Consider the following 12,296-nt stretch of genomic DNA (forward strand, 5'->3'; position numbering starts at 1 on the left):
TATCGACCCCTACTCTAACATCTACGCATGTACCCTGGGTCTCTCCTTGGAGCTATAAAAGGAGAGACTCAGGAATAGAACAGGCATCAGGACACAAGACCACACTCATACGTAGTAGAGCTCCACACTTCATACCACGCTTGTATTCGCCCCTGTACAAGCACTTTGGTGCAAGATAATACAAACTCTCACCCCCCCCCCCGCTGGACGTAGGGCCTTCTCTTGCCCGAACCAGGATAAATCTCTGTGTCTTCTTGCATCACCATCCGGGAAAGGGAGCACGCATACAAATTTACCCGTTGGTGTGACCCCCCCCGGGGGGAAAACACCGACACGGACCTTCGTGGTCACCTCAACAACGGGGACGTAGGAACTCCTTCGTGGGGATTGCCGAACCTCGGGGAAAATATCTTGTCTTGCTGTGGAGGTAGCATCGACTACCCTTGTTCTTGTGTTCTTCGTGTTCTTCCTCTCTACTCCCTTTCATAGGTGAACAAGGGCCGATCTATATTTTGGAGAAGAACCGAGCCAAGGGAACTTCAACATCATCCTCCACTACATCTAGGAGAGTGGGGTAACTCTCAGATCTGAAATCAAAACTCAATATACTCTGATTTCGTAGCTCTCTTAGGGCGTCGGTAGTACCAGCAGTTACGTCGGTAGTACTGGCTGTCTTACACCAGTAGTACCGGCCCAAACTGTCGGTAGTACCGACAGGCATTTAACTTCCGCAACTTGAGTTTTTGAGTTTCAGGTTTTTAAGATACGCCTATTCACCCCCCCTCTAGGCCAATTAGATCCTTTCACTAAGCTTTAGACCTACTGTTTAGAGCCTGAAGAGATAAAGTAGTATAAAGTTTAGGTAGCTAAACTATAGACCTTTAGGCCCCAAATAAAATCTTGGCCATCTCTAGCAACCAAAGAAAATATGGGTAATGTGCTCCTTTTGCCCATGTATAAGGAAATATCCAGTAGACCTCTCTAGCCTTTCTTTTGCTTAAAGCCATAACAGTTTTTGCGTGACAGCGCGTTTCTTAATCCTGAGATGTCATGATTACTGTTTCTAGCCCTTCTATTCTATATATAGGACCTTATTATATGATGATTCAGTTGATGAATTATGCATTTGTTGTACAAGAGGAACAGTTGGTCAAATTCTATAACAATGCCGATGTTATTTGAACAAGGTACCACATGCAGCAAGGGAGATAGGCTCATTCTGGTGGATGGATGTCATTCATCTCCATGTTATCTTCCGTAACATAGCTAGATGTGAAACAGGTGATGGTGTGACGATATGTGTAATACCCAATTTTAAGGACAAAATTAGATATGCACCATATGTGAGTTTTAGAGGTCAAATCTCACATATAGCTACAAATAAGGGGTAATATCAAAAGACAATGCATAAATTATATAACGTACTTAGTATAAAAGAGATAACCTTTGATAGCAAACAGCGGATAGACAACTCCAAACTTCGGGTATTAACTTCACTCAACAGGATCCAACTGATTGGTTGATCACAAGCCTAAACTTCTCCTGAGGTTTGGGGGAAATAGCAAGAGTGAGTCCATGTCGAACTCCACAAGTATAGCAACTAGATTGTATAGCTCCCACAATCTCATGATCAATGTGACATAAATAATGTAGAGCATTAAACAATAAACAATGAGCATATTTAACACACAAGAATCATCACCCTTAATGTAGATGTCCCCAAGGCCACTCCTGACCGTGAGCTCGGCTAGTATACCAGTTTTACACTCTGCAGAGGTTGTACATCTTTACCCATGAGTCATGATTTACCCTTTCGCCCGAGGTGATCAGCCTCTTAACCCACTTCCAAGGAAGGTCCGCAGGGATCACTATGAAGCCTTTCAAAGGTTTCGTCTAACAAGTTAGGGCCATTAGATTCACTCGGCAGGCAGATATAGAGCCCCCCTTTCATGGCACATAACCCGCAGCCTATACACACGGACAGAGGCCACACTATACCCAACGTGTCTAGCCATTCTTACGCCATTTAAGATAACCGCTAATAAGCTAGAAAAAGATCCTCGTACTGAGCTAAAGCCAGAGCCATTATAGCCCTCATGGTTGCACTGTTATCCCGAGTGATCACGTACAGATAAATCATCAAGTTGCTAAAAAGTCATTTTTATCATTTATTACTTAACATTAATCTAGTCACAGGATCATGGTCACAGAAATAAAATCCAAATGCTATACTTGCATTGATCCATATGCTCTTGCTGATCTTGCTGATCTTACTAGTTGTCCAAGGCTCTGATCTTAATCACTGAAGTACTCTTGTTCACCACGAATTGTTCACCGACTAAACTCGATCATCGATCATCAACACACAAACAATCGGAGACAACATACACGAAGCAAACAAGGCTACAATTAGAACAGTACAACAATCATAAAAAAACAATATGAAAAGTTTGTGAAATGATTCTACGCATCGCTACGATATCATAGACGTAAAGATCACGAAAATCGGAGCTAAAACGGAGAAGATATGAATTTTCTAAGATTTCATATAGAAAAGTAATTAATTAAATAAGATCACGAAATTAAAAGATTTCAAACTAAGAAAACAGTGTTACTAACATGTAGAGCTCATTAATACGAATCCACGCAATTTGAATGGGTCAAAACGGAGTTAAGATGAATATTTTATGGCCAAAAGAAAGTCAGTGGCAATTCTGTAAATAGTGAAAACGTATTTTTAATCTAAAATCGAGTTGTTTGTGTTTTTCAAACTGAAAAACAAAGTGATTGGGGCTTACGTTGGTGGACGGGGAGTAGGTTCACCGGCAGTGACGCTTTCTTGGTGCTACAGCAACGCCGGAGCAGCCGACCTCTCGTAGATGTCGTGTATAGGCGAGACGATGGCGATCACGTTGTAGAGAAGAAAATAAAATTTTATTTTACTACCTTAGGAATTCTCAAATTAGAGGCTTCCCATATGGTAGTCTTTGGTGTGCTTTGCCTAAGGGGTTGGTACATAATATAGGGAGAAAAACTCCCCACCTCCACGTCAACTAGCGATATGGTACTAATTCATTTGCAACATTCATCTTTACTAATAGGCCTAATTAATTATTAAAGCCCATTAGTAAATAAATATATGGTTTTTAAGATTTATTATGGGCTTTGACGTTAGAAAAATAATAAGAGATTTATTATTTTCGGAATTAATTATTGTCATTGATAAAATAATTCTAGAAAAATTTAGAATTAGTAGTTAAGCCACGAAAAATACTCCGAAAGCTCTAAAAATTTGGAAAAAATTCTCAGAGATATTATAGAACATGGGGAACCCGAATAAAGTTTTTGGAGCTCATGATAAGATTGTTTGGAGCATCAAAAAATTAGATTATGCTTTACAGGAAAGTGAGAACGGAAGGTGGAAAATTCCTACAAAGTTTGTAGAGACTGCTTGATGGACGAGGAACTAAAAGAAGTGCTTTGAGTGACAAAGAAAATATTTTAGTAAGGTCCTAATAAAAATTTGAGCTTAGAAATAAGGAATTTGGTTGTAGATAAATGACAAATACGTGCCGAATAAGGAAGATCGATTTACTAAACGTATTTTAAATATTTTTCTTACTATCAACACATAAAGGAGCAACAAGCATCACATCAAAACATATGCACCAGCATGTATGCATAATAATATTGCTAAGCCTTATGATAAATTTTAATTTAATGAAAAATATTATTTTTCCTATATTTTCATGAGCACAAAAATACAAAATAAATTATTTTAGCTCTATTTTCAAAAAAGCAAAATTTAGGGTGTTACAATATGCTTTTGGGATGATCTGTGGGATAGATCTGTCCTCTCTCAAGATTACATAAGACTAGCTTCGTTTGTTTTGAAGGCTGAGGCTTCGGTGAAAGAAACCATGCAGGCTGTAAACCTCGATGAAATCTTTTTCCTCCCCGTTTCAAAGCAAGCATATGGGGAGTTCCAGCTTCTTCAAAGTCGACTTCAGAACCTGCCATACGATGACAACAGAACTGACCATTGGGCACCTATCTGGGGAAACGTACAAGTACTACTCATCATGGCGCTTCTACCATCATGTCTTTGGTGGGGTCATTGATGCACGTCCCATCTTCAAGATTGTTTGGAAATCAAGGTGCACTCCAAGAATCAAGTTCTTTGCATGTCTTGTCTAGGTGGATCAGCTGAATATACCAAGTCAATGCTTCATCGATGGCACTTGAACATAGAAGATTCAGCTACATGTGTCATGTGTACTAGTGGTGAAGAGGAGACTATACAACATTTGTTCTTCGATTGCCCCTTTGCAAAGGAGTGTTGGGCAATTCTTCATTTCCAATGGGATGACTCACTACTACCTCCCTTGGATAGGTTAGTGCAAGCTGGGAATGCACATAATTAACCTCCCATTCTTCACTGAGGCAGGACTAATTGGAGCTTGGGAATTATGGAAGTTAAGCAAGGACAAGGTGTTCCAGAGGCGTGCTTCCCACCCCTTCAATTTGGCTAGAAAATTTTAGAAGTCAATGCATTCTTCAGTCTGTTCATTTCAAGGATGATCTTAGGTCATCTTTCTGTGTTTGGCTATATGTTTTTAGTTAACTTTGTATGTAAGTACACTCTCAGTCTTTTAAATTAATATTAATTTGACGCACTGTGGGGACCTCCCCCACAGTCTTTTCAATAAAAAAAAGAGGCCGGTTTGTTCTACGCGGCAGCTGCATATAAGAGGCAGCGCGCGGGTGGCATGAGCAATAGGATGAGGCCACGGAGAGCTTAATAACCGAGCCATGAGCAGTAGCTTCTGGTGCCAAATTGCTCTGCGTTTCCAGTGTCTTGCAATGCCTCATTTGACTAAACATGGGTGGTGTCGGAAATTTAACCACATCTTGTCTCCTTGAACTGGCTAGAAACAATGCTAGTCTGGAATCACTTCACTCGATCGAGTGCTCTGTCATCGAGAGGAAGAGGTAGCGAGGAAGATTGTTGTTGTATTTGCTCATATGTTTAAACGTAACTTCTCCGTTACAGCCTCCTCTGTGCATGAGTGTGCCAGCTAGTACAGACGTACAGTACTTCGTCACGACTCCTCTGGCCCAGTGGCTTGCACGGTTGTCTTCCTGGCCTGAGTACTCCGTCGTGGCCGGCGCAACCGTCTATCCTGCCAGGTGTTGTAACTGTTAAGTGATAGACATCCCTCGGTAGCGTCTAGGTTCAGGAGTAGTTAGTCTGTTCCTAATTTATAGCAACTCATGTGTAATTATCTTTTTCTTGTTGTAACAAACACCGTATAACTTGCCACTGCCGGTGGGCTATTCACCGAGCTATATAACACATAACCCAGGGCTAGGCAACGCACTTGGTTAACCTCATTCTTTACATGGTACCAGAGCCTAATCTCCTCACGGAATTGCATCATGTCATCCTCCTCCTCCGCCAAAACTCCTACCTCGCCGCCCTAGGGTTTATGCCAGTCGGCGAAAAGCTGACCCGCTCCAATTTTCCACTATGGCGTGCCCAGGTCATGTCCTCCATCAGAGGTGCCGAGGTTTATGACTTCATCTGCCCTGGAGCACAGCCGCCACCCAAGTTTTTACCCAAGAAAGAAGGAGAGGATGACAAGGTGCCGCCGATCCCCAACAAAGAACATGCTGCGTGGGTAGCCAAGGATCAACAACTCCTGAGTTACCTCCTCGTCTCCCTGTCCAAGGAAGTTCTGCAGCAGGTTTCTTCCACCAAAACTGCTGTGGAGGCTTGGACCGGCATCGAGACGTTCTTCGCCTCCCACTCGCGGGCGAAGCTGATCAGCGCGAGGATGGCCTTGGCAACTGCGTCCAAAGGCACATCCACGGTAGCTGAGTACTACTCCAAGATGAAAACCCTAGCTGACGAGATGGCATCAGCGGGGCGTCGCCTTGATGACGACGAGATCGTGATGTACATGCTGACCGGCCTCGACGACGACTTTGACGCCGTGGTGACGGCAGTGGCTGCAAGAGTCGAACCAATTACGCCCGGTGAGCTTTACACACAGCTTATTAGTCACGAACAAAGAATTGAGATGCGCAGCGGTGGCTCCCAATTGTCTGAAAACCTCGCCGCGCGTGGTGGTCGTGGCGGCAACAACCACAAGGGCAGCAACACTGGATCTGGATCTGGCGGATCCGGGTTTGGTGGTGGCGGCAAGAACCAGAAAGGGTGGTACAACAACAACAACTCCAACAACCGTGCACCTTTCCAGGCCGGCCTCATTTGCCAAGTCTGCGGGAAGGAAGGACACCCTGCGTACCGCTGCTTCAAGAGGTTCAACCGCTCCGTCACCGGACCACCCCAGAAATTTGCTTCAGCTGCTACATCTTCCTATGGAGTAGATACCAATTGGTATATGGACTCCGGAGCTACAGACCACATTACCTCCGAGCTGGACAAACTGTCTGTGCGGGATAGGTATCACGGTGGTGATCATGTGCACGCCGCAAATGGATCACGTATGAAGATTTCACATGTTGGTCATAGTATAGTGCAGTCCCCATCACATTCAATTCATTTGAAAAATATACTTCATGTTCCTGATAAAAGCTTAGTGTCAGTTAATCGTCTCACCAGAGACAATAATGTATATGTTGAATTTCATTCTGACAAGTTCTTTGTAAAGGAGGCGGTGACGAAGAAAACTCTCCTTAAAGGCAGGGCTGAAGGAGGCCTCTATCCCATCCAGTCTGCCTCATCACCAAATAAGCAAGCGCTTGGCGTCACCACACCCTCCTCTGCTACATGGCACAGTAGATTGGGACACCCAGTCGCTCCTGTCGTTCGTCAAGTCATTAGTCGTTATAATCTTCGTTTCATTGAAAGTGTGAACAATAAACATATTTGTGATGCTTGTCAGCAGGGCAAAAGTCATCAATTGCCCTATCCAAAGTCTACCAGTGTGTCAACTAGCCCCTTGGAGTTAGTTTTCTCTTATGTTTGGGGGCCTGCACCCACATCAGTTGGTCGTTTTAATTACTATGTCAGCTTTATTGATGATTTCTCCAAATTTACTTGGCTCTATTTGATTCGACATAAATCTGAAATCTTTAAGTGCTTCCAAGATTTTCAGAAATTAGTTGAACGCCAATTTGATAAAAAAAAATACGAGCCATGCAAACAGATTGGGTTGTGAATATCAGTGGTTAAATTCATTTTTTAAGCGCATTGGCATCCATCATCTTGTTTCATGTCCACATGCTCACCAATAGAATGGTGCTGCTGAGTGCAAGCACAGGCACATTGATGAAATGGGAATCACCTTGCTTGCTCATGCCTCAATGCCACTTAAGTATTGGGATGAAGCATTCCAAACTGCTGTATTTCTGATAAATCACCTTCCCACAAAAGTCCTTGCTGATGACACACCTCTTCACCGTCTTACTAGCCGTGACCCTGACTACACCTTCCTTCGAACTTTCGGATGTGCAGTATGGCCAAATCTTAGAGCATACAACAAACATAAATTAGATTTTTGTTCCAAGCGCTGTGTCTTTCTCGGTTAAAGCAATGCTCACAAGGGATTCAAGTGCTTAGATCCCCAACTAGGCCGTCTCTACATATCCAGAGATGTTGTCTTTGATGAGTTTATTTTTCCCTTCACTCAACTCCATGCTAATGCTGGAGCACGCCTACGAGCTGAGCTTCACGTCTTACCTGACATACCCCTCAATCCTTCCATGAACTTTGGGGACGCACTCATACATGATCAGCCTGTGTTATCCTCTGACCCAACTAATGTTCGCTCGAGCTCTTGCGCTCCTATGCAGGATACAGGTGTTGATTCCACTGAAAACAGCAGTAAAAATGCTGCAAAACCTGCACCGGTGCATCGGCATTTCATGTGCCGCGGTGTGGGGAGCAGCTCGCGATCCCAGGCTGATTCTCCTGGTCCTGGCGGTGAATCTGTCGCGCCATCATCTTCGGGATCTGCTCCTGCGTCAGACGGCGGCAGGGCTCCAGGATCCTCTACGCCTAGGGCTCATCAGGTTGCTGATCCAGAGCCAGTCCATGTTGCTACACCGGATCCGGCCCATGGTGGCACACCTGAGCCTGAGGTGGATACGTCTGGGATCGGATCTCCTGCGGCTGCTGGATCCGGTGACCTAGATGGTGCAGCTGCTGCACGTCCTACAACTTGTCTACAACATGGCATCGTGAAGCCCAAGCAGTACACCGATGGCACTGTTCGATGGTGTATGCTAGCCAGTTCTGAGGCTGAGGAGCCAGTTACTGTTTCTGATGCTCTTCGTGACACCCGTTGGATTGCAGCTATGGATAATGAATATGTTGCCTTACAAAAGAACAAAACATGGCGTCTCGTGCCACCTCCCAAAAGAAAGAACATTATTGATTGCAAATGGGTCTACAAGGTGAAAAGAAAAACAGATGGGTCTGTTGATCGCTACAAAGCACGCCTTGTTGCCAAAGGGTTCAAGCAGCGATATGGTATTGATTATGAAGACACTTTCAGTCCAGTGGTCAAAGCAGCTACGATTCGTTTGATTCTCTCCGTTGTTGTGACCAAGGGGTGGTCTCTACGCCAGCTTGATGTACAAAATGCCTTCCTTCATGGCGTTCTAGATGAAGAGGTGTACATGAGGCAACCACCAGGGTATGAAGACAAGCGTCATCCACAGTTTGTGTGCAAACTGGACAAGGCGTTATATGGGTTGAAACAGGCGCCACGTGCTTGGTACGCTCGCCTCTACTCCAAACTCCCTTCTCTTGGATTTCGTGCTTCAAAATCAGACACCTCATTGTTCTTCTATAATAAAAGAAATCAAAGTATTTTTGTTCTTGTTTATGTCGATGACATCATTGTAGCAAGTTCTTCTTTGGAAGGCACAAAAACTTTACTTGCAGATTTAGAAAAAGATTTTGCGTTGAAGGATCTTGGTGATCTTCATTACTTCTTAGGGATAGAAGTAAAGAAACTCTCAGCTGGGTTGCTTCTCTCCCAACAGTGGTATGCTACAGATATTCTGACAAGAACTGGAATGAATAAGTGTAAGGCTGTTGACACACCGTTGATGAGTACAGAGAAGTTGAGTGCCTATGAAGGAGATCCTCTAGGACCCGAAGACTGTACAAAGTTCAGAAGTGTGGTAGGTGCTTTGCAATACTTGACACTCACAAGACCTGATCTAAGCTTTGCGGTGAATAAGGTCTGTCAATTTCTACACTCACCTACTACCACACATTGGAGTGCGGTAAAACGCATTCTCAGATATATTAAAGGGACAGTTCAGTTCGGTCTTAGGATTGGTAACTCGAAGAATATGACAGTTAGTGCGTTCTCAGACGCAGATTGAGCTGGATGTGTGGATGATCGATGATCAACGGGTGGTTTTGCAGTGTTTCTTGGTGAGAATCTTGTCTCGTGGAGTGCACGAAAGCAAGCTACTGTGTCACGCTCCAGTACCGAAGCTGAGTATAAATCCCTTACAAATGCTACAGCCGAATTGATATGGGTTCAGAAACTATTGACTGAATTACAAATCTCTCATTCTCCTGTTGCCAGATTGTGGTGCGACAATTTAGGGGCCACCTACTTGTCAGCTAATCCTATGTTTTATGCTCGCACTAAACATATTGAGATAGATTTTCACTTTGAGAGAAAGGGTCGCTCAGCGGCGGTTGGAAATTCGTTTCATCAACACAAATGATCAGGTCGCCGACGGATTCACAAAAGCTCTACCTCGGGTGAAGCTTAGAGAGTTTAGAAACAATCTCAACCTTGTATGTGGCTGAGATTGAGGGGGAATGTTAAATGATAGACATCCCTCGGTAGCGTCTAGGTTCAGAAGTAGTTAGTCTGTTCCTAATTTATAGCAACTCATGTGTAATTATCTTTTTCTTGTTGTAACAAACACCGTATAACTTGCCAGCGCCGGTGGGCTATTCACCGAGCTATATAACACGCAACTCAGGGCTAGGCAACGCATCTGGTTAACCTCATTCTTTACAGTAACTAGCGCTGTATAGACTGTAGTTAGCTCCTACAGTTTTTTCTTTGATATTAATTGCTCCTGCACTCCAATGGATCTTTGACGGTGCAGTGCAAGATCAATCACCTTTTCGTCACTTGTCCAGTCTGGTGTGGCAAGTCGATCTGCAATCTCAAGTCACACACGTAATGCAGTAGTAGTAGGCGGAGGAAGAATTAAAGCATGTGTGTTGCCTGGATGGAAATCAATAATCAAGTTCTTAGTTCATAAACTACACCATCCATCCAGTATATATCTGGAAGAGTGGCGGCCACCTTCGATCTTTGTTGTCAGGACGTATATTTCTACCTCAAACTTTTTGCATGTTTTCAGACTACCAGGTTTGCACATCAAAACCTTTTGTATGCCTCAAAACGAATGCCACAAAAGTCAAGCAGCTAAACTAAACTCGTGAGGCGTGAGGGAAACAATGAACGGAGCAGGATGATGGCTCCGGCCCCACGGCAGTGCCCTCAGCGGCCGCGTGGTTAGATACCCCTAACGGCAGCAGGCAGAGGCGTCCCAATGGGCAATAATAGTAGTTTCTATCTCTATTAAATGAGATGCCACGTAGGCAAATATGGTGACATGGTAGGTCAATTAATGAGGAAAGAGAATCAAATTAGAAGAAACCGTTTCTCCGAGGAGAAACCACGTCTACCCTCGCCCCAACGCACCAAGAAACGACGAAATCGCCGTTGGGAAGAAACCGGTGGTTTCTACTGTCGCCGCGCCGCGAGAGCCCGCACCGGCCAGGTTCTGCCGCTGCTCGAGCCCAGCCGCGTCCTCGCTCGGACACGCCGAGCGCGTTGGCCGCGTACTCACGCCGCTCGTGCTCTTGCCCGGCTGCCATGGCAACTCGCCGAAGCCACCGCGCTCGCCCCGTGCCCGCACAAGCCATAGACAAAACTCGTCGGAGCCTTCTCGCCCGAGCGCACCGCCGTAGGAACACCTCGGAGTCACTTTGCTCACGTGCGCCGCCACAGAAAATCGTCGGAGCCGCCTCAATGGAGCACCGCCATGCGCGTGCCACGACCAGAACTCGACGCCGCCGCCTCGCACCACGCACGCGACCGCGGGAACACGTCGGAGCCGCTTTGCTCGCATGCGACGCCGCGCTGCTGCGGAAACTCACCGAAGCCACTGTGCTGGCCCCCGACCACGCGCGCCGCCGCAGGAACCCACCGGAGTGCCTTGCTCACGCGCCGCCATAGGAACTGCTTCGCCCGCATGCTGCCATCAGAGCCGCTTGCCCCGCCGCATCTGCTAGCCAGAGGCCCGGAGCTATGTGCGCTCGCCCGCGCCTCCATGCTTGGCCTTTGCATCTGCTCGCCTCGCTCGTCTGCGCTGCCGCTTGCAAGCTCGTGTGCTAGTCCTTTTGGTTGGTAATGTGCTGCTCGTCGTCGTGCTTGAGGTTTGGCCAGTAGGAACGAACGGATGAGCATCCGAGATGGAGAAAAAGATAAGGTGGAAAGAGAAAATAGACTAATATTTATTACTTCAAGACACTACCATTGTGGAAGATAGTTTCTACACATAATTTTTTGTTGACGTGGCCGTTATAGAAACCGTGTCTAGTTTCTACCATTGGGACTGCCCTTACGGCACTCACAATGCAGACTCTATCATAGAGTCTAAAGTTATTAATTACCTCGAACAATGTGGATTTGAAGTCTAAATAAGACTTGGAGTAGTATTTTTTCTATCTTTTTCTTCAATAAATATACTGCCACATCAGCAAAATACCATAAATAATGTAATTAATTATCTTGGACTCTGTGATATAGTCTTGTATTGTGAGTGCTTGAGTTGTGGCAAGGGCTCGGGCAGCGGCAGCACGTGTCTGCACCAGACCACGTGGCCACAGTAGTGGTGGCGGGCAAGATCGGAACGGCAGGAGAGATCGGGTGTCCTGGCAGGATCAGTGGCGTCGCAGGGTTGGTGTTTGCGAGGTGAAGCGGGAGCGGAGAAGAGGAAGTTTTTTTCCTTGTTGCAAGTCTTCAAACCCTTTGAAGCCTGCGTGCATCGGAATGTGGGATGGAGGGCGCGGAGGTGAGAAGCGTGGCATCATACTGTCGGATGAGTTTAGTATTTTTTTTAGCCCTCGATTTTAATGGAGATGAATGTCTATGTATTTTTCTGGGTGCACGTGCACAATGGTTTCAGGCTCTTAGTAGGAGATGTTTTTGGGAAGAGACCTATTATAAATTTTAATTGGTCCATTATAGTAGAGATTAGTGTCCTACAAACGAGGA

General features: G+C 45.3%; 1 protein-coding gene across 1 annotated transcript; it reads left to right on the forward strand.

The window, feature by feature from the left end:
• On the forward strand, nt 5,403-9,617 carry LOC110436480. The gene is made up of 3 exons (XM_021463583.1): nt 5,403-6,683; nt 7,822-9,219; nt 9,576-9,617. Exons 1-3 carry the CDS (start codon nt 5,403-5,405, stop codon nt 9,615-9,617), a joined length of 2,721 nt encoding a protein of 906 aa, XP_021319258.1.

The sequence above is a fragment of the Sorghum bicolor genome, chromosome 6 (genome assembly GCF_000003195.3).
Source record: "Sorghum bicolor cultivar BTx623 chromosome 6, Sorghum_bicolor_NCBIv3, whole genome shotgun sequence".
NCBI classification, from domain to species: domain Eukaryota; kingdom Viridiplantae; phylum Streptophyta; class Magnoliopsida; order Poales; family Poaceae; genus Sorghum; species Sorghum bicolor.